The following is a 22,570-nucleotide window of genomic DNA, read 5'->3' as shown; positions in this document are numbered from 1 at the left end:
AATCTACAAGAACAGTTAAACGTAATACAACTATTATAGTTTTTTTTACTAGCGACTCGCCTTAGTATCGAGTATTTTAATAAATTTACACAAAACTTTATCAAATGACGCACCTTCCTGAGAAATCACCGTATTTATGTATTTAACCGTATAAAAATCCGTTGTGTGGTTTTTGCGATTATCGCGAACATACAAATAGACACAGCGATGCAGTATTATTATCGCTGACAACTTCAAATTGAATATATAAATCACTATTTTTATACAAATTAAAATTAAAATCAAAATGTCTTTATTCATGTAGGTATTACAGACTCTTCTGATATGTCAAATTGACCGTCAGTTCGGAGTGCTTTTGAGCTGAGAAAAACTGACGAGCTGAGTGCTCGTATTCTTTTCAAATATTGATTACTATAATTCAGATTCATTTTTAAATTTAAATTTGGGACAATAGAGTGACCTCGAGCATATGCTATTGCAATTTTGTTAAAATCAAATAGTCTAGTCGGTGTTTGTAATCCGAACAAACCAGTCCCCACAAGGATATAGTAACTATATTATTGTACTTATATATATATCATTATTTTTATGCTATACGTATGTATTTACATGTATTTGTATACTCGCTTATAATACACAATTATTATGCAATTGTATGTACTACATTGTTATTTTTATGGTTTTACTATATATTTATTGTAATTATTGTTAGATGCAAATCCCAACGGTGCCTGGAAGAGATAGCTAGGTTCTTGTATTTAGTGATAATGCCGCCCATTGTTACCTTTATGTACATATTAATGTATGTAACTGTATGAGAGGAACAATAAAGAGTTCTTCATTTATTCATTTAAAGATTATTGTTTTATTATATTGAATAGGCCAAGTCTTTTGTCAATTATCTTGTCTGTTCTATTTTCTTTATTTTTTGTTATAACACGGTCAGCATCGGTCAAAGAAACCATGATAAGAATAAAGCACAAATACCCTGAAGGGAGAAAATTCTGTCTGGCTACATAAAATATACATCAAAAAACCACTTTTTAAAATTTTTGTCTGTCTGTCTGTCGGCTTGTTTGTTCCGGCTAATCTCTGAAATGTCTGGATCGATTTTAACGAGACTTTTTTTGACAAGTAGCTGATGTAATAATGAGTAACTTAGGCTACAAAATATTTTAGAAAATACTTTTATTATAAAAAAATAAAGTTAATTTCCATGCGGACGAAGTCGCGGGAACAGCTAGTAATAGGTACATATAATATAATGAGTTTTTATAATATTCTCCCACTTATCCACGTAGGCCGTTATTGTGGCAACATCATGTGTCACAGATACCTCGGTTTCTATTTCATGGTCGGCAGATCCTTGAGAACCGTACATTTGTTTGTTCAGGCGTTCTCAGTAAAACCATATGTTTACTTGCCAAGTTTGTCGCGGGAACAGGTCGCGGTCGCGGCCGTTTATGTTAAAAAATAAGCACAGGGGTATAGTTATCAATATTTCGTACAAAACATATACATAAGAATACACATATGTATATTTTAGAGGAATACATGCTAGCACAGTTATAAATACGATTGGTTGTTGCATCATTTATTAGCATTTTAAAAAACACAGCTTCCTAATTTTGCTTCTTTGTTTGGGTCGTCGTTTCCTGATTCTGATTTCAACTTCTGACCCATTAATATTTTTGTTTTGTTTCATCATTAGACAAAGTCCTAATTTGAGGTCAAATTGTCCTTGTCCCGAGGTTAAAATTATCCTCAAACCTTTTCTTATTTGTAAGTTCATTTCCTGCGGAATACAAAGAAATGTACCTGTTTATAAATATTACCTACTGTTCTTATTTGTGTATAAAAGGTTTTTTTATAGGTGCATTTACGTGTACTGTAATGTTTATATATAATATATCTATCAGTTATTTAGTTCCCATAGTATTACCTCAATTTACTTTAGATTTAGACGGCGCAGCGTTAAAAATGTCTTGTTTTATTTTTTACCTACTCGTCTCGGTTTCGCACGAGTGTATTACACATACCTTCCTCTTGAATCACTATCTATTGCTTTAAAACTTCATTAAAATCGTAGTTTAAAAGATCTAAGCGAGCTGGCAGCGGAAGCGACTTCATTTTATACTATGTACAGATTACTCATGACAAATATAAAAAGAGTAGGCAGACTTACACCAACCACACCACTACATCGTTAAGATCAACTTTACTGAAACATAAGTCTTATTTAAATAATTTTTAAAATTGGCATGAGTATAGTTGGATTTATCCCAAATTTCAAATTTCTGTACGCATTAGAAATTTGAAGATCAAATTATTAGTCGTTGTTTTTTTTTGTTAAGAGATTACATATACGCACATATATATATATACTGCCTTGTCGTAGTAATAAGTGTTTACTACACAAAAACATTGTAATGTATTTGCATGTATATACACATTCAACGTGTTAAGTATCATCATAGAATATAAAACAGTGATGTTAGTAGTTTAATGCGAGAATTGGGCGGGCGCGCGGTGAGCTCTTATGAATACCTCAAACATAATGAACTACTAGTGAACCGCTTGCCTTCGGCGGTATTTAACAGTTTATATTTTAAATTTATTATTATATAATTTTTATATTTTAAAACACATTCGGTTCGGTTCCGGGGTTAAAGGATTTTTTTTATATAGTCTTGGGTGTGTTTTTCTCAGTTTTTATATATAAATATTACTCTTTTTACTCTTCTTATATTATTATTTATTACACACTACTTATTATATGTTACTTATAATCCCTAATCATACAGTACCTATAATATTTCGTCTTGAAATATTGCGGTAATTTAGACGAAAAGATATATTGGAGTTGTCCGAACGCTGCCCATCCGAGTTGGATTTGACGATTGACCTCTTTCTCAAACTTAGACCCAAATAGTTGGACAATTTTGCACTAAATATATATAGTGATAGACAATTTCGAGTACAGAATCCCTGATTTTTACGAGAGTAGATAAAAAATGGGCGTTTTCACATAATTTTCGCCTTGTCCATGTTCATCTTAAGACCTACTCCTTGTGAGACGCTACTGAGGTCTTTGATTATTTTGGTAAGGTTTTCCAGGGTCTCAGTAATTATCACGATATCGTCGGCAAATTGAAGGTGATTGATGTACCTATTCGCAGTCAGCTCCAGTCCAGAGGCTTGAAGACATATTCTAACGCGGCGGTAATTTCATAATATGACGTCTGTATAACCCGTCATGTATATCAAGTATTATTATTATGTGGGACGATATTACGGCTTTATTGCCTGCCTTATTAATTTTATGCCTTCATATCCTGTTATTTTACTACCATATCTCACCTTCCAACATAGCTTACAAAGAAATTGTGTACGGTTGTCTGAAAATTGTGAAGTCCCTACGCAGACAATTTTAACTTTAACTTCTGGAAAGTATTTCGTCTCTTTTATTATGTTTATATCTAAAATATAAAGTTATTTACCTAAATGACTATGTACTAGTATACCAGTTGTAAACACTTACGAGTACAAGAACAATGTTTTTCATTTACAAATATGTTTAAAACAAACTTACGTATTTTAAAATACTTATTATTATTGTTTTTAGAGTGGAATGCTAACAAACATTGGGTCCATACACAGTGGATTGTGTTTTGTTTATTATGCTGTTAACACCATTTGTTATTCCTCGCTTGCGGGTTCCATGAGAACATCCATATGTTTGAAAACGATATACGTACTTTACATTAAGGTGATTTTTAACATAATCTTCAAAATAGCGTCTAGTTAATAATACAAAAATTTTCACAAAGTATAGTGAACGTCAATCAAACATTTCAAATTCAATAATTAAATTAATTTTTAACTTCATATACTTAGAAATTATTATATTTATGTGTACGACCCGTCCTGTCTGCACTACAAATCTTTAAATTTCTCAGATTGTTCTACACTACAACACGCATGTAATATACATATAAAATTCCACTTGAATCACTGAAAACTGTATTAAAATCCGTTGCATAATTTCAGAGATATAATAGAACAAACAGAGATGACTTTGTTTTATACCATGTAGGATTAGAGTATTTATTTATTTAAATAACCAACGGAAATATGATACAGAAGGCAATTTAAATGCTAGATAGAAGCATTCTCTTCCACTCATACATATATCTACGCAACTAATAAATAATATAACATTTTCACATGTGATGTATATTAATAAGAATTGATTAAACTAATTAAAAATCTAGTCACAAGTCAATTAACATTTTATTTTTTTGTAAGAACCATAATGTATCTGTAATTGTATACTTAATACATCATAGATTACAAATCAGTATGGTAGGCTGCAGAATTAAAATTAGATAGATATAATGTGCGTACCATACATAATTCCATCCGTAAAACATCCGTCCTCTTTACAGAACTTATTTGATTCTGATAAAACAATATTCAAAAGTGCTTAAAGTTACTAGAATATATTTTTTTTATTCTAGTAATTTTAACTATATTTTAATAAACTCTGAAATCTCAAACACCAAACGGTGTATAAAATAGCTGAAATGTCCTATAAGAATTTATTGACGGCCTTGTTGGTCTACCAGTTTACCACACTGGCATGCTCTCCTTTGGTTACGGGTTCGATTTGACGCGTGATGCAAACATTTGTATTCAACTGAATTAATATATTATTATATTAGTATATTATCACGGTATTTTAAAAAAATGTATCCAAGTTATTCTGACAGTTGTCTAGTACCCATAACACCAGCTCTGTTTAACCTAGGACCAGATATATATATTCCAGAAACTATGTTAAGAAAATAATTAGAAACAATAAAATAACTGTACCACTCGAATTTCTTGCCAGTATTTTTTAAGTACAGTAGCTATGTATGTATAGTGATATAATAATGTCATAAGTAATAGAAAAAGTTGTAAATGAATAAGTTATTGTATCATTTACGGTAAGATCTGAGATAACTATAGTGATTATTTCTTAACGCGCACGTGTTCCACAATGCCTAAGTACATAAAATAAATTTGTTACGTTTCTGTAGATGCTCTGCCTACGCATCTTGTAGTTTTACAACTTAGATAATTTATTATTATGAAGAGTTAAGAACGCAGTACAAATAACAAATTCCATTAACCCAGTATACATTTGAATATATTTGCCTAAAGTATTGAAATTATCAATCAAATGGACAAATTATGTATTGTGTTCATTTATTATGCAGTAGCCGTACAAATTAGGTACCACACAATATCCAAGCACTACATGCAAACAAAGTTAGTCTACTTATATATCTGACATTTATTTAGAAATAGCTACTGAATGCTATTAAACGTATAAAATATACTAGAAAGTCAGAATGTCATATTAGGTAGGAAGTTGGCAAAAGCGCAGGACGTAAATACGTTACAATCGAAATAAATTAAAAATATATCTATGAACATTTATAAAAACACAAGATTAAATATCAAACAACACTGTTGTACAAATAAATTACAAGTTAAAAAGGCTGAGACATAAAAAGTTAGTGAAAAGGTTGGAGAGACCAGAAAATCAATTGATAGTCTTAAAATGCTTCATAAGATTTTCATAATTATAGCTAAAATTGCGATTGCGTCACCAAAAACAATCTTTTTTCGTCAGACGTAAAAAAAACGCAATTTAAAATTATATAGAGTACCTAATAGCAAAGTTAATAAACAAAGGTGGATAGGGTAGTATCGACAATAAATAAATACGATCTCTTTTTCAGAACGGCACTCTTGTTGAGGTAGTACAAGGTCGGCCGCAGTGGCTGTATAGTAAAGAGTATTGCGTGGATATGATGATGGACAATTCTACAGACAACCTGAGATTGATGGCTGCAGTCTGCTACCCGGATGAAACAACTATAGACGACAGCAGTGCACTCTACATTGCCTACGCCGTAGGTGAGATTACTTTGTTTTTTTTATTAACTTCATCTGTTAACCCAGGTAGCATAGAATACGCATGTTACTTGTTAATGAAGGGAATATCAATATAACTATGTAATGGCTCCATTGCTAGTAATGTATCATGTCAGTTTGGCCTCACATGGTTCCCCTTGGAAATAATCGTGCTTATTTCGAATTTGTTACGATGTATTTACTGACCGGACCCCATGTGCGTCTTACTATACTCCAATGGTGCCCCGCCAGCGAATACCGTTAGTGTAGGCGGGTGCACCATTATTATCCACTACCTGACACGCGCAACTTCGTGTCCATCACGCTTACTTGACATTTATTTATATTTCTCCCAATTTACATAATTTCTTTTTAAATTATAGCCCATTCTGAAAACTGTTCAGTATTTTTTGGGTGAAAGTGTAAGAAACATCTATCTATCCATACTCTCCATACAAACTTTCGCATTTATAATATTATTAGATTTAAAAAGTGGCTATTAGTATTATTAATTAAACAATTAAACAAATATCGCACGAAAACCACACACTTGTTTTGTCATATATTAAATGTTGTATTCTGTAATTATAATCTGTATTCTAAATAAACCATTATCATTCTAAAACAATGAAAGATCTACGAAATATATAAATTATTATCTGAGATAAAAACATATCTTCTTTGTTTAGAAAAACATATTTTTTATACATTTGACTAATATTTGTAGATATTTATTATACTTGCGGTTATGGAATACAGTTTAATTAGAATACAGATACATTATAGAAAACTCGTCTAATTCAAAAGGGATTGAAATTACGAAAGCCAGGACCGAGGTTCCAACCCATAAGTTTCTCGCAGTTTTCGAGTGCCATCTGCATTCTGCTGCTGCTGCACTCGCCCACTATCGTTCGGTGAAGTTGTAAAGGCCAACTGCGGCCAACAGCATTAGAATAGTTTAAAAAAACACAAATATCTTTTACCTTTTACTAAATTCTGTTTGGCAACTAATATACCAAGATGAGACAGTGGTCATTCTTTGACAGTAGTATTCTTTTAAATAAGGCCTTAATAATGTTTTTTTCTTTTGGATAATAATGGAATACGTCTGCGCTAACGATTTATGGCTCATCTTATCATACTGATAAGAGCCCCATACTCATTGTTAGGCCAGTTAGCCCATCGTGATAAATTCACCTTAGATTTATCACGATGGTTTCCAGAGGGAACCACGTGGAGGCCAACCTGACGTAGTACATTGCTAGCAATGGCCTTTCCTCCTTTAATACCCAGTTGATCTGTACTGTACAATCTAAAACAAATAAATCCGCTCTTCGTCACGAGTATTAACGGGAGAACGTCCTCTTATCTGATATCTGGTGAATAGATATTATCATAATGATAAAAATAAAACGCATAGGTATACAAGGTGCTACTAAATTATATATAGTCCCTGCTACAGAATACATATATAGGGTTAGTTATAAATATTGACATTGGGTAGCTAATAGCAATATTCTACTATAGATGGCTACTAGGTTTTTTGTAATGGTCACATCTAAACTGGTGTTTTAATTATTACACATTTCAGAAGAATTTTCAGAGATAATAAAGGCATTTCATGCTCCGTAGCAAATTAAATCATTTCATAATAAAATTTCATCACGAGTTCACGACGTACATGCAGTAAAAGATGTTTATTTAGGTACTTACTATTTTCTTATTATTATATAGTATCTGATAAACCTAATATTATAACCAAAGCAGCAACACTGTATTTAAAGTTTAATTTAACGAAACGGAATATTCGCGGAACGGACTATTGGTCATTATAACCAATATTCCTTTCCGCGAATATTCCATTGTCCTTATGGGACAATTATAATTAATCTAACGGATATTTATATCATTACATTTATATAATGTAAGGACATTTGGGTCACGAAATCCCATAATTACGATAGTCTAATGTTCTATCTATTCTGTAGAAAGAAAATGAGATAATTTTGTAGCAGGCTATATATTCGATTAACTTATTCGTTTCATACTACATCAGTACTATCATTCTGAGTTAATATAATACGAGGACCGAGGACTATCATATCAGATCTATTGTTAATTTTACCATCGCTTTTAATAATAGCCTACCTCTTACGTTGATGGGCTAATAAACTTTTATTAGGCCCATTTCATGTTTGGTGTTGGCAAAATATTATGTGTTTCATCGAACATATTAAACGTTTATTGTGGAATATAATAAAACTTACTACAGTATTTATCCCAAAGCTAATTGAAAGAGGGGGAGAACTTAAGGGCCTTCACATGACTGTTATATTATGTCTGTTACATGTCATGACTGTAAACCCAGATTACTACCTCCGTCAATGGTATTGTCGGTTGTCGACGTTGCGGCTAAAATAACACCAGAATGCTTTTACTGAGCGTATTTGAGTTTAACATGTCAGAGGCAAAATCTACCAGGTTTCGGATAACATGTTTTGTAATTTTATACGAATGACCCGCCCTTGCTTCGCATTACCTATATCTCTAAAGGATGTTTTAAATATAAACCATTTGACTGTGCTTTCTTTCTTTTCTAAATGCTAGTGAAAAATTGTATCAAAACTTATTGCGTATAAATGAAGTAAGCGCGAAACAATAATTTCCATTACCACTGAATTCCTCAGAAATTTAAATTATTATTAAAACATATCAAAGTGTTAACAAAAACACAAATTCTCATTCCAAAATTTATGTTATATTTTTATATATCAACTAGCTGTCTTCGTATGCGTAAATTTTAACAATTTTTAAATACAGCAATTTTATATCGTTATAATATTAGCTATCTATTTTCAATGATTAGCAAAAACAAATAGGCAGGGACAAACAAAAAGGCTTGAATTATTTTTTGTAGGTAAAGTATATACTTTTATATGCATTTAGTGACAAGCAGTTAATTAATATTACAAATTAAATAAATATACAAACAGACATTTCTATTTTATTTATTTGTATATACATGTAAAAGATGGTTTCATTTCTGAAATAAAAAAAATCTACCATGTACAATTTTTTTTCCAGGTCTTATGCTATCCGTACCATTCCTGCTCGTAACTTTTATAGTGTATGCCTTCATACCTGAACTGCGGAACCTGCACGGCTTGTGCCTGATGGCATACTGTGCAGGTTTGATTGTGGCCTACATATTCCTGGCGTACCTGAAGGTTCAGTCTGGTCAAATGAATATAGCCATGACGGGCTGTGTAGTCAGTGGTAAGTGTGTACTTGATTTTTTTTATTAGTCACTCTAATTTAGTATTATGTATTTTATGTATGTGACATGGCAGACAAGGTGACGAACCGTTAGAGTCGGTGTAAAATACACATGCCTCCTCTGCGGCTTCGGCGTAGGCGCTCGTAGGCATACCGTGTGGGTTTTGAGGGGTAAAAATCCTATATACTCTCTCGCCTCCCTCCGTGGTGATATATTTTGAAAGTTTTCCACACTTTAAAAAAAAAGATAAGTTGATAACGATGATGGAACGTGATGCAAGAAATAAATGACACCGTGCCAATCATGCAAACGACTTTGTATAAAGTCCATCTTGGTGAATATAGTGAACTGCGGACATTTATAATTTATTAAATTAAATTTTGTTCATCACATAATTTGATGAGTTTGTGCTAGCATCTGTGGCCTCTGCGATCGATCCTCAGCCCTATTTCAATGGAGATCGAAATTGCGATAGTCTATGTTTATGTAATTTGAATGGTAAATAAGCTGATGGCCAACCTGATTGTAATCGGTTGAACAGTACTACTACTCATGCGTAGCTGTTCCAGAGGACTAAGATTTTATGACTCTTATACTGTAATTTCTGGCAGAGCCGTAGTTCCAACTCCTAGCGGTTTCCAAAATCTAATCGTATCCATCAGAAATTGATCTGCATCCGCTCCATAAATTCGTTCTTGGGTTTACTCTATATATTCCCATTTTCGTTCAGAGAAACTGTAAAAGGTAGTTGTGACTAGCATTACTATCGTTTGAAAAAATAAATCCTGTTGTCGCTTTTACCTCTAAGAGCTTCACTTGGATTTTACGCCCTGAATTAAGAAATTTTATTTTTCATAAGATAAAACAATATATATTTGTATACCAAATTTCATGTGTATTCATTGATAAACTAATATTTAACGCAGGTTCTCATCTATATAAAACATAGTCAATCACTATTTTATCTATATTACACCTAATCAACGCGCGCGCCCACCACCATTATCCCCTCCTCCTCGGTGTCCAAACGAAATGTGTTCTCCAAAATTAATTAGCTCTGATATTAGTTAATTCAATTAGGAAGTATTTTTTCGGGTGTGGTGTAAAATGAATGACACGGATATGTCACATGAATATATGTCCACTTTGATTAATTACCATAATTTAGCAAACATTAATGTTGGGTTTTATATTTCCGTAGAAAGTAGATTATTTTATGGAACCAACAAAGTACAAAATCTGGACACATATCATTAGTATGTACCTACATATAATTAATGTTAAGTACAGTATTAGTTTGCGAAAGAATCCTACAAATTAGATCCGTTTTTGAGAAAATATCGCGTAAGAGATGATTATATGTATATCTACATATAACACATACCTAAAGATATGCGTATAGTATCTACTTAAAAACAATTTATTCAAATTAATCATTTAATGAAAATTTTACCACCACCACACCACAGTTTTGATAGGCAATTTATTAATTTAACAGTTTTTCGTGTCAAGTCTGATCTTCGAGAGAATTTTGAGAAATATGTCATTAGTAGGTATATCCATGATGTAGGAAAACTACCAATTTTATCAAAATTATATGAATTAGCTATTAGATAAAATAGTAGAATTACCAAACAATTTTGTATAATGTCTCCTTATAGTAATATTTTTTTACCACAATAAAATCGCTCTAATTTATTCTTCTCGTACGCATTGAATGAAGTAAATACGTAGGTACTTTATTTGCCAAATAACAAACTATATCTAAAAGCGAAAGTTTAAAAGAGTATTATTATTGATCCACAAGTTTATGGTTAGTGCTATTTTAAGTATAAACTCTTTATCTTCTCAGCGAAATGTTTAGTCTAATTTTACTACACGAAACGTCAGTTAGCCGATAGATACACAAGCGAGAATGAATGCGCTATAAAGCAGGCCACCCACATAAAGTCCGTCCTCTCCAATTTCGTCTCACTACGGGTTAATAGGTTAAATTATCAATATATGTATTTGGTCTATTTAAAGAACAACCCAGGGTGAAGGATTGTTATTAAAGGGTCTAGTGACCCCATTGCTTAACTATGTACTATGTTAGATCGACATATAGATTATAGATTATAGATCAAAGTATAGATTATACATAACTATAATGTTGGGTAATATACCTATTGAACCCTGAACTATATTAAGCCTATAGGGGACAAATGGCCAATATACTTTGGGAAAATTGTATTTATACAATAAACATGGTAAGTAGGGCATAAAGATGAAAGGCGGCCGGTCGTTACACAAACAAGTTACAATTGAGTGTAATGAAGCGATGAAATGTTATGAAAATAATAACATATCATAATCATTTTTATCTATACCTAGTTCTTCAGAACAATTTTACTACAATTTAATTTCTTTTGCTTTATTTTTAGTGTTCTTCGAATTCTTTGGTAGCGTACCGTTATGTCGAAAGCATTTAAAATATATTTGAGAGAGAAATTATAATTAGAAAAATATATATAAGCAAAATCCATATGATGCTCGTGATAGATTCATACAAATCTATAAAAAATCTAAAAACCTGAGTCTAACCTATATCTACGCACTAACTAAAAGAAAAAAACCGCTATTCTATGTTCATTATTATACTAGTACTTTTAAACATTTATTTAATTTTTAATTATAGTAATGAATTATCAAAAATGGTCATATCTATAAAAATATATAGGTAGGTTGTCTTTAAAATTCCTACAATATAATTGCAAACAGCTTCCATGGAATTGTTGTGTTGCAAAAAAATATGAAAACAAACAAGCCAATAACTTACATTCCCTAAAAATGCGAGTTATTTGTATATAATTCGTATATAAAAGTTTAATTCCATTTCAGTAACACCTCTTTAAATGCCTAACTGTAGCTATTTGCGTTCCCTCACTTCGTTTGTTTTCTTTCATCTGAAATTGATCTCGTATCCTGCAAGCAATCTGACTTCTGTAAACCTTTGATTTTTAACATTATTCATAAACATTCCATCCGTTATATTCAGCTATTAAAAATATCCCTTTAACTAATTTGAATTTTGTTTGTAAAAATATTTTACCGTCTGAGTGAATACCTCACCTAATTCTCCCGCTAAGCAATTTGCGTTACTGATTGTTTCTATTTTAAGGGTGAGATATGGCAGTGAAATTATTAGAACCAAGACTTGACACACTAAATCTCAGAAATGATAACCAATACCTCATTGATCACGGTAGTCACCTGTCGACGTGATACTCATAGTACTGTTCATGTCTATAATCGACGATCACCACTTACCATTAGGTGGCGCGCAAGCTAATATACAATTTGCATAAAGTAACATTTTACGGCTGTATAGTACATGCCTACAAGTAAACGAATCTTTAATATCTATATATATAAGAATGTCTCATCAGCTTAATATTACTCGTTACTCATATTTTTTTAGATACAATAACGTAAACAAGGTTATTCATAATAGATATACCATAGCAAAAGCCAATGAGAGCATTACTGAACAACTTTTTATAAAGAACTCTATAAAAATATACATGAAAATTATTCAACTTATTACAAAAAATATTTTTATATTCCGATTCGTGCAATTTATGTTATTTTGCTTTGATAGCAAATTAACTTCTTAATTGTGTACATAGATTTAGATGAAATTCATTTCAATATGTTACAAAACGTGGTAGATTAAACTTTCCATAGAGGCATATAATGGACTACGGTTATTTTATACCCAGTACTTCCATAATGTTACTAAATTTCTATAGGTATATGTTATACTTAATATTTGACCAACCAATACGTACAAGTTTGAGAAGAAGGGATTATCTTTTATTGACACTAGTTTTTAAGTGAAAGAAGAGCACGCTCTATTACCACTCATGGTTGAACAGTAATAAGCCCCCTCGAACCGGGAAATACCAAACATTATCAAAATACGACCTTTAAATGTCCTCTCGTTTCGTATAGTTCTAGACGCTCATCCTTTTCTCCTCTATCCCTTTCCTAATTACTTCCCTTACCCACCAGTTCCTAAAAGCCGGTAACGTATTTACAATTCCCCTGCCTCATCTCGCTCGCTCATCGGCGGCGGTAATTACCATCAGGTAAGCCGCAAGCTCATTTTCCCCCTACTATGAAAGAAACAGTGACTCCGTTGTTCACGATACAGACGCTGTACCATGGCAGACCTCCACGTGGTCTTCGTTCTAGAAACATCGTGATTAATTCTTTATGTAAATTAAACGTGGCAAACGTTTAATTTAAAAAAATTATTAAATTAATGGATTAACTGATATGAATTTGTTTTTATCATTGTCATATCACAGGGACACCTGTAATTAATTTAACTTGTTTATAGAACCTGTAGGTTGTATTTTTTTATAATGATGATTGCATAGTGTTTCCACTTACACGTAACAAGATAAATTGCCCCTAGGAATAAAATGCAAATTATAAAGTGCAGTTTGTTTCAGCTTTCATCGTGTACTACGCATTCCAGTCGAGCTTTTTCTGGCTCAACGTCATGTGCTTCGATATCTGGAGGACGTTCAGGTAATACATTGTTATTGTTTACATTCATTTTCTTACAAATCTCTTTAATAATAGATGCCTGTACTCCTTCCTTGTCTCTACTCTGAAACGGATTGTATAAAATACATAGATTTTTTTAGTACCACCATAATTAATTAAAAATTTAAGTTTGAGACATTATTAAGGTTCTGTTGTTGTTTTGACACTGGCAGTCGCACAGGCAATAAACGAAATAGTATATATGCGTGTGTGTGTCAAATATATGGCCGTGTATGTTATGTTTTTTATTGATTTAATGTATTTTTATGTATAATTTAAAATGATATCAGGCGTTTTTACTTCTTCTCGGAATAAACTATATATGCGAATCATATTCCTCCGTCCCCAAAAATTTTGTAAAAAGTTTTAATATAATGATAATAAGTGCAAAACACGAACACGCACCAAAACCACATGTAGATACAAAAAATGATACAGTTTTATCTGTCACTGCTTTATGAGATAGCAGAAATCCTACTTTCATAATGTTTTAATATAGTCATATCTAAAATTAATAATTTTGTCAAGTACAGTAATACTTACAGCTGAATTTCATTCACAATACCAGATAATATAATCTTATGAGGATTTATAAATAGATTATTCACGGATCCTCTGTATTATTCATTATTAGATACTAAATTCTTATATCCTCATTAATGACAGATATTATTATTACTATCAGGATTATTCTCTCTTTTGTTTCCTCCTACCTATATCTAAATTATACCAATTTAAGACAATATTAAATTAATACAGAACATATAAATAGGAGTAGGTAAGAAGAATTCTATCTAATTTTTGTTTTTATTATTATAAAGTATATCCGATATATACGTAATTAGTCTTACTTATAAATAAACAATTGATAAGATACAAAATCATGCATGTGAACATAAATAGTAAAGATATATAAATATGTTACATACACAAGAATAATTATAGATATACATCAATATTATAATGTATATTTATACAAAGAACATATAATTTTCATAAAATGTTCAACGGTATTCCAAATTCAAAATTTATTTATTTTCTTTTTTTTACTTGTTATTTTATTAAAATTTCGTATATTTTAGCCTTGTGACTGAATTGCAGATCGGTCATACCCACGTCCCAAGATTGCAGTATGCGCCTGTAGGTCTATATGCTTGTACTGTTGTATGTACTGTATGTAGCTGTATCTAATGTTATCATGCTCACAATGCTCATGTCCGTCATTAATTTTTGTGTCGTGATTATTATAGTTGACCTTGTATTTAATTTATATTGTCACTTCGATGTACTTAACATATTAAATCGGGCAAACGAATAATCATAGATATAGTAGGCACTTATGTCGACATCTAACACGGTCTTGTTAGTAATGTGGACTAATAACCCTATTGCTAGCAATGTCCCATGTCAGGTGCTATCTGGAAGCCATCGTGACATATTCATAATGAATTTACCATTTCTTTAATTTCATTTAGGAGCAATCAGTTGTATAGAGAGAAAGTTGAAAGTTTTATCTTCATAAACAGCCTCAGTTACTTAAATAAAACAATAGTTCTTATAAGATAGTGCCATAACACTTAAAACTTACTTAAAAAAGTAGATAACTGATTTATAAAACAATTACATTTCCGTCCACCGTTCTGTAAATATATTACGTAAAATTATATGTTTAAGTACAGACTAGCTAATAAATCGATTCCATCATGTTATAATCGATTTTCAAATTTATGATACCGTACTTATATAAAATGTTTCAAGGTAAAACTAGCGTCATTTTGGTCCTCCTCATATTAGCTCTACGGCTCTACGTCCATACTACGTCCACTTGGACGTAGGACTAGGTAGAGCCAATAAAATGAGCTTTAAAATTCAACTTATAATAGTATATTAGGTATAGGTTGATAAACCGATGTATTAATGAATTATAAACTGAATGGATGTATGAGTAAGATGTTAAATTCGAATGAATATTATACATTCATACTTCCATTTAAGTACAGATAACAAATAAAAAAGCAATTTGATATACACTTATAATTAATTGTGACAAAACAAAAGCGTGACGCAAATAACGTTACGATTGGATGTGACAATATGCTTAATATATAACCAATGTGTTTAATGTTTATTCATTTCTATGATTCATTTTGTAATAATTAGAATTGGTGAGAGTTTTATTATAAAATGACATACTGCAAATGTATAATGTTTTCTGACATGGATTTTGGTAAGGATTAGAACCTATTCTACCTAATTTTTTTTAATTGATTTGTTAAACAAGCTAACGTCTCACCTGATAGAAAAGGGTGACCATATACATTAGCAACATCATAGGTGTTGCGGGGCAATAATGCGATGCTGTCTGTTGAGAGGGTGTATACAGTATACAGATGATAATGGACTGACAAAATGTACATAATAATATGTATTGATCTTATATACTAAAGAATAATAGTAAAAATATACGTAAGGTGACACAGTTTAGACATGGTAGTGCTTAGTTGACAATATTTAGTTTATTTTACTATATTATCTGTGATTTTACTAACTATTATTAATTGTAAGTATTATATTCATGTATCTAGGTAACTATGTCTCATAATGGGCATGACAAATACACAATAACACCTAAGATACCTCATGCGTTGTCATTCCTGATAACTATTCGATACTATACCTTATAATTACAATATCATTATCATATTTTTTTTATAAGTAACATATGTAAATTCTTATTTTGTTTCTTGCTTTCTTTCGGAATAAGATCCGACAGGATGGCCTCTCAGCAACTGCAATGGTAAGAGATTGGAAACTCGTCAGAATGATAGCTTTCAGGGAAATGCAACCGCTAGTTGGCGCTACATTTGCAATAAGTGTAGGTACTCTATTGATAACAATATTATTTTTCTTAAGCAGTATCTGTTTTTTTTCTTATTACTTTTATTATTATCTCTATCATGATTACGACTACGTAAAATTTAAAGTAATTAATTAATCATATAGGACATTTTTTTCATTTATCGTCATCCTAACTGATTCAAAAGTTTGATGTAAAAAGCTACGGTAATATGTAGGAATAATGTAAGTGTCCGTCTAGATAGGTTGTATTCCAGAAATAAAAGTTATTTGGTGTGACATCAACCTGCCTTATGTATAATATACCTTATATATATAAAATTACTACGAAGTACAAATAACAAAAATAAAATAAATACACATAGTATCAGCACTTAGGCTTAGTAGTAGGCTTATCTAGCAGAAGCAACACATCGAAGATTTCGTTGGTAAATCTATTTATATAATTAACAAAAATAATTACATATATTAATTTCTGAAATCAAAGTATGTAGCGTTAGTAGGCTCGCTACATATCTGATTGTATATTTTTATGTTACAATTTATATAGCAAAGTCAAATTTTTTACTTAATACATATACATGATTAAAGATATCTACCAATATAAACAAATATACTCATGAACCAGAAAGACAATCATCAATGAGCCACGGAATGTATCTAATTCCTATATTAAATGGTCCTGAATATTCTACGTGGAATTGCAAACAAGATAGTGTATTTTTACACGCCATATAGTTTTTATTACTTATATTTCAGCATCATTTATTGCTATTCATAATCTCTTATTGCCTAGACAAGACAAACATTTCATTGTATATTATATTAAATAAATTACATGTTGATATTGTAATATAAACACCATTTAATTATTTATAATGACGATTAACCTCCGTAATACAAACTTTACAAATGCATGAATGTCTATTAAGGATGCTGTCGCATATTTCTGGTACTATAAATAAATGTGTCTAATATTTTTAATGTTGATTCGTGACGTTAGTATAATCAATCTTTAATAGTTATAACTAGCATAAATTGTTATTTTAGTTTTTTTAATTTATGACTCTTCAAATCATTGTTATTTGAATTCATAGCACTTCAAACCGAACATATAACTTTAAAAATGTTCGCTTTGAAGAAAAAGGCAATATGTTATTGGAATGGAGTATATCGACTTAATCCTTAAGTATAGCCCAATCATGACCACACCATGGACATCAATATATTCTACAATTTTCATGGTACTACTTATCTAAAGGTGACGATTGCCACTTCGTATGTATTGGGTGATTAATTTTCATTGAAGATGTATAAATTTTGTAAGAATTATGATTAGTACTAGATAAATATTATTACTAATAAATGATACTAGTAAGGAAATAAAACTTATTGATTATATGTCAGTGTTGATGGAAGCGGAATCACTTAAGAAACCGAAATAGTTCCTGTTTCTGAATGCTTGTTTTACAAAATTGTTTTACATTTTAAAAAGATGGATATTTAAATTAATTTAGTTATCGGTAAAGGATATTTTCATATTGTATACATTGCGAGGTATTTATCATCATAATATTATTTAAGAATTCCGATTTAGATTTCCTCTCATTAATAAATTTAAAAATAATTTCAAGAAACAATTACAAAATGTTAGCTATTTGTGATATTAATATATTTTTTTATTACATAGCGGCTACCGCGGCAGCAGTACGTCTAAACGTCGGGAAACGAGACGTTTCACCATGTACAGTTTTTACGCATGGGGTATCCCTTTGTTGTTGACGGCGGTTACTGCCAGCATGCAGTACGCGAACTTGCCACCAGGTGTCATCAAGCCAGGGTTTGGAGACAAGAGATGTTGGTTTGACAGTACGTATACCTTGTTTATTTTTTTACGTTACGGGGACGCATAAAGTACATCTTATACATGTACTTTATGCTATACTTAAAGCACAGAGTATCTACCCTTTCTTCCTATCTACCCTAAAAGTTTTTTGTTTAATAGGTATGGTAATTAAACGGACCATTTGATGGTAAGATTGATGGTAATCTTTTATATAAACTTTTATACATATCTATTATATATATTTTACATATTACTTATACCAATATATCGCACATCACGTCATTAATTGACCCCGGTGATACCGCTCATGCATTGCCATGTGAGAGGACTAAAATGTATTTTTTTTCGGACTACTCTAAAGCTGTTGGCTGCAGCTAGTCTTTACGCTTCTTAATCTGTATTTATACTGTGTTTTCTCATCCTACAACCGTAACAAAACTTAAAACCGGCTGCTGAAAGTGAATGAATGAATTTTAGAACTTGTTAGTATTCAGACATATACTTATATTTGTCTACTCTACAATAATCTGTCATAATATTTATTCGTACTAGTTAACTTGCGGTGTATCTTGGGCTGTTTACGACGCACAAGGACGAACGTTTCTCATAGTTATTGATATCGGTAAAGATGGCAAACAGCAGGGATATAATAATAGTATATTTGTTTATCTGTTAGTTTGTATTGGGTACATAATTATGTAACACATGGTATACGCATATACAATTTATATATATAGCAAAGCAAATGATGATGAAGGTTACACTTTAAGTTTTTAATATATGTGTTATATTTGTGTGACCATGGTTCAACCATAATATTGTAAAATTATTTTAAATACGTAGATATTTTTATGACTACAAAATAACGAGTATTCGTTATATTTTTGATGTAGATCACAAGGCCATAACAAACACTATTAATAATAATAACTTCACGTCAAAATTCTCAAATGGGGTACTCAAAGATATTGTCAACAGTAATGTCGCCGTCGTAATGGATGTATACTTGACATAAATAACATACCCACAGACTTATAGATGTATTTGAATCCTATGTGGCAGTGATTAGGCTTACAGTCTTCCGTATTAATTTTGAGTAGTGGGCGCCCAGTGGCCGAGACGCGACCATAATTAATTTAACATTCAGAAAGAAAAATAATTTTAAAGACGATCAATATTCTTCATCATCATCATCTATTCTTAATTTGACCAAAGACTTTAACAATAAAAAAAGTGTATCTGTATGCGTGTGTATGTTAAATATATGGTAATGTGTGTAATGTTTTTATTGATTTAATGTATTTTTATATATAATTTATTAAAATATTAGTTACCTGCACTCTTTCTCTATATAAAGTGTACGAAATGTTATACACTTCCGTCCGCGTAATACTTATAAAAAGAGGAACAATTTTTTTTTCTTCACTGAACAGCCAGTGAAAAAAATATAACACAACTTTTGTTGTCACATTTTTCACAATGTCAACATGCTAGCAAATAATTTTATTCGAACGGACGACCTTTGAGGGCTACGGCAGATTAGTAAACCATTTGGCCACGACACTCCATATTACTATTTTAATACAAATATTTTTAATATGCATCTTATACTATATAAATTTTACTACTACATATATACTTTGTTCTGAATAAAGATATTAATCTCTGATTACCATTCTCCATCATTAGATTGGCTGAGTGAGCTACTGTACTTCTTCGCGCCAGTTCTTGTGCTGGTTGTATGTAATACAGTATTCTTCTCAGTGACTGCACATCGTATACGCTCCATCAAACAGGAGACCTCCATTTTAAAAGGATCAAAGTCAACGTCAAAAGATAAGATGAAGAATGACAAACAAAGGTACATTTATGTAACTTTTATTTATAAATCTTCTAACTACATATTTCTTAAGTTAGGATAAGTATACTTTAATTTCTGTTAGTTTATAAGTAACCCGCTCTAAGAGGCTTAAATCCAGCAACCCGGGATTGTTTCCCCTGAAGTCGATGCCTTAACTCTCCTTGGGCGGATTTTTTTTTAAATTGATAAATATGTAATGAAATTTATATGTACATTTGTCCTATATTCCAGATATTCCTTATACCTGAAGTTATTCATGGTGATGGGCATAAACTGGTCTGTAGAACTGATCAGCTTCATGGTCGGTGGCTCGAATTGGTACTGGGTCGTTATCGACATCTCCAACATAATGCTTGGCTTCTTCATCTTTATGATATTCGTTTGGAAGAAGAAAGTGCGGAATTTAATTGTCAGAAGGTAACATTAATTTATGTTAATAATTATTGTACGTTTATTATATTAATTTAATTACATTTTAGTTAAAATTTAACCATATTTTTCAATCACAACTTATAAATATTGATATTTTGGCAATTTTATCATAATATCTTCATAATCATATCTCATTATTATGAAGAATAGTACATTGTCTCGTTGTGTCTTTAATAACAGATATTGGCATAAATATTGTAAAAAACATGTTACCAAATATCTGTCCAAGGATATGGTATAGTAGGCATACTTTTTATATACCTATTAGCAATACTTTAATAACAATAGAAATCTCTAATAACTTACAATTAAAATACAACCTTAGATATATGGATTTTCTTTTATCCTCGTTACGAAGTAAAAAAGCTCTTTTTAATATTCATTATATTACCGCACCACTTTGGGCGCCATTTGTAATAAATGTACTATTCCATCATCCAGTACAATTCTTTATTAACTATTGCATCTTATAAATTCAACTAGATACAGTGCAATAGTAAGACAGTAGTTCTAAAGGCAAAAGACAGAGGTGTGGTTACGGTGATACATGTGTTCAGCAGCTGTCCGAATGGTTAGCTAGCGACCCGAGATGTAGGATGTTGTCATGACAATGGAATATGCCAGTACATCTGTTTCAAATATTAGGACAACAATATTGTGATATCAGAGGAATTTCGTACATAACTCAAGTCTTTAGATGTGTTCAGGGATGGTAAATATTGGTTTCAGACAAAATTATTAATATTTGTTACTTTTATAGACCTTCAAGACTATTATCTAATATGGAGTAGTTAGAGCCATTACAAACTGACGGCGTAATTGTAAACGTAACACGATATGTTAACATTTCGTTGGGTATATTTGAATCCAACTTTACAGGGAATTATTTTATCGGAATTATTTTGGTTTTTATCAATAGCCCATCATTGGAGGTGCTATCAAAAAAAAATTGTCTGAAAGATTATTTACCTCGGTTAGATTCGAACTAACAACCTTTGGGATCTAAGTTGGGGTAGTAAACCACTAGCCATGACGCTCCGTTACTTTTATTTTAGTGTAAATAAAGCATATTCTCTCATATTCTCATAGCCTGCTCTAACATTTAATATAAATCTTCTAGGTACCGTAGCATCCGTGGTCTGCCTTACATTCCTACTGACTCCAGAAAGAGTGCCAACATGACCAGCACAGCCGTCACAGAAGAAAGCAGGCTGTCCTCAGAAGACCCCGGTATAAGATTAAAGGATTTACACTGAACAAGGTACTTTCCTGAAAATAGTTACAAATAATTTAATTACTTTCGTATTTATCAGTTAGAAGATATTGTACTAAATATTGTTTTTAATTTAATATTATATGTGGGTAATCGAAAAGTATTATGTATTTATATAGTTATTATATTTTTTAGTTACCAAAACAATATAAAACTGCTTAACGTTATTAGGATGTAAAATTCATAATTAACAGAAATAAATTAAATTGCTTACTTAACTTCATCTGTCACGATCCGAAGTGACTCTTGTCAATACAAGAGTCACTTCGGACCTTCGGACGATATCTATTTTTACACGAAATTCGTTAATCCATACTAATATTATAAACAAGAAAGCATGTCTGTCTGTTACCTTTTCACAACTAAATTGAACGGATCTTAATATTTGTAATGGAGATAAATAGTAACATAAGGCCGGAAATAAGACTATCTTTTATTTCAAAATGTAAACTGTAAGGGTTG

At 31.2% G+C, this 22,570-nt stretch overlaps 1 protein-coding gene across 1 annotated transcript in view; it reads left to right on the top strand.

Moving 5' to 3' along the window:
• LOC131846782 (G-protein coupled receptor Mth2-like) overlaps positions 1-22,570 on the top strand; it is a 28,645-nt gene that overhangs the window by 5,519 nt on the left and 556 nt on the right. The window contains exons 2-8 of the mRNA XM_059196179.1: positions 5,793-5,970; positions 9,052-9,243; positions 13,744-13,822; positions 18,387-18,565; positions 20,232-20,403; positions 20,635-20,820; positions 21,956-22,096. Of these exons, the coding sequence (XP_059052162.1) occupies positions 5,793-5,970; positions 9,052-9,243; positions 13,744-13,822; positions 18,387-18,565; positions 20,232-20,403; positions 20,635-20,820; positions 21,956-22,091 (1,122 nt within the window). The 3' untranslated portion in view covers positions 22,092-22,096. The remainder of the gene's footprint in view (positions 1-5,792; positions 5,971-9,051; positions 9,244-13,743; positions 13,823-18,386; positions 18,566-20,231; positions 20,404-20,634; positions 20,821-21,955; positions 22,097-22,570) is intronic.

Source organism: Achroia grisella, unplaced genomic scaffold (genome assembly GCF_030625045.1).
Source record: "Achroia grisella isolate CSIRO2021 unplaced genomic scaffold, CSIRO_AGI_Agris_v1 utg512, whole genome shotgun sequence".
Classification (NCBI taxonomy): Eukaryota; Metazoa; Arthropoda; class Insecta; order Lepidoptera; family Pyralidae; genus Achroia; species Achroia grisella.
The sequence above is the reverse complement of the archived record's forward strand: the minus strand, read 5'-3'. Positions and strand labels throughout refer to the sequence as shown.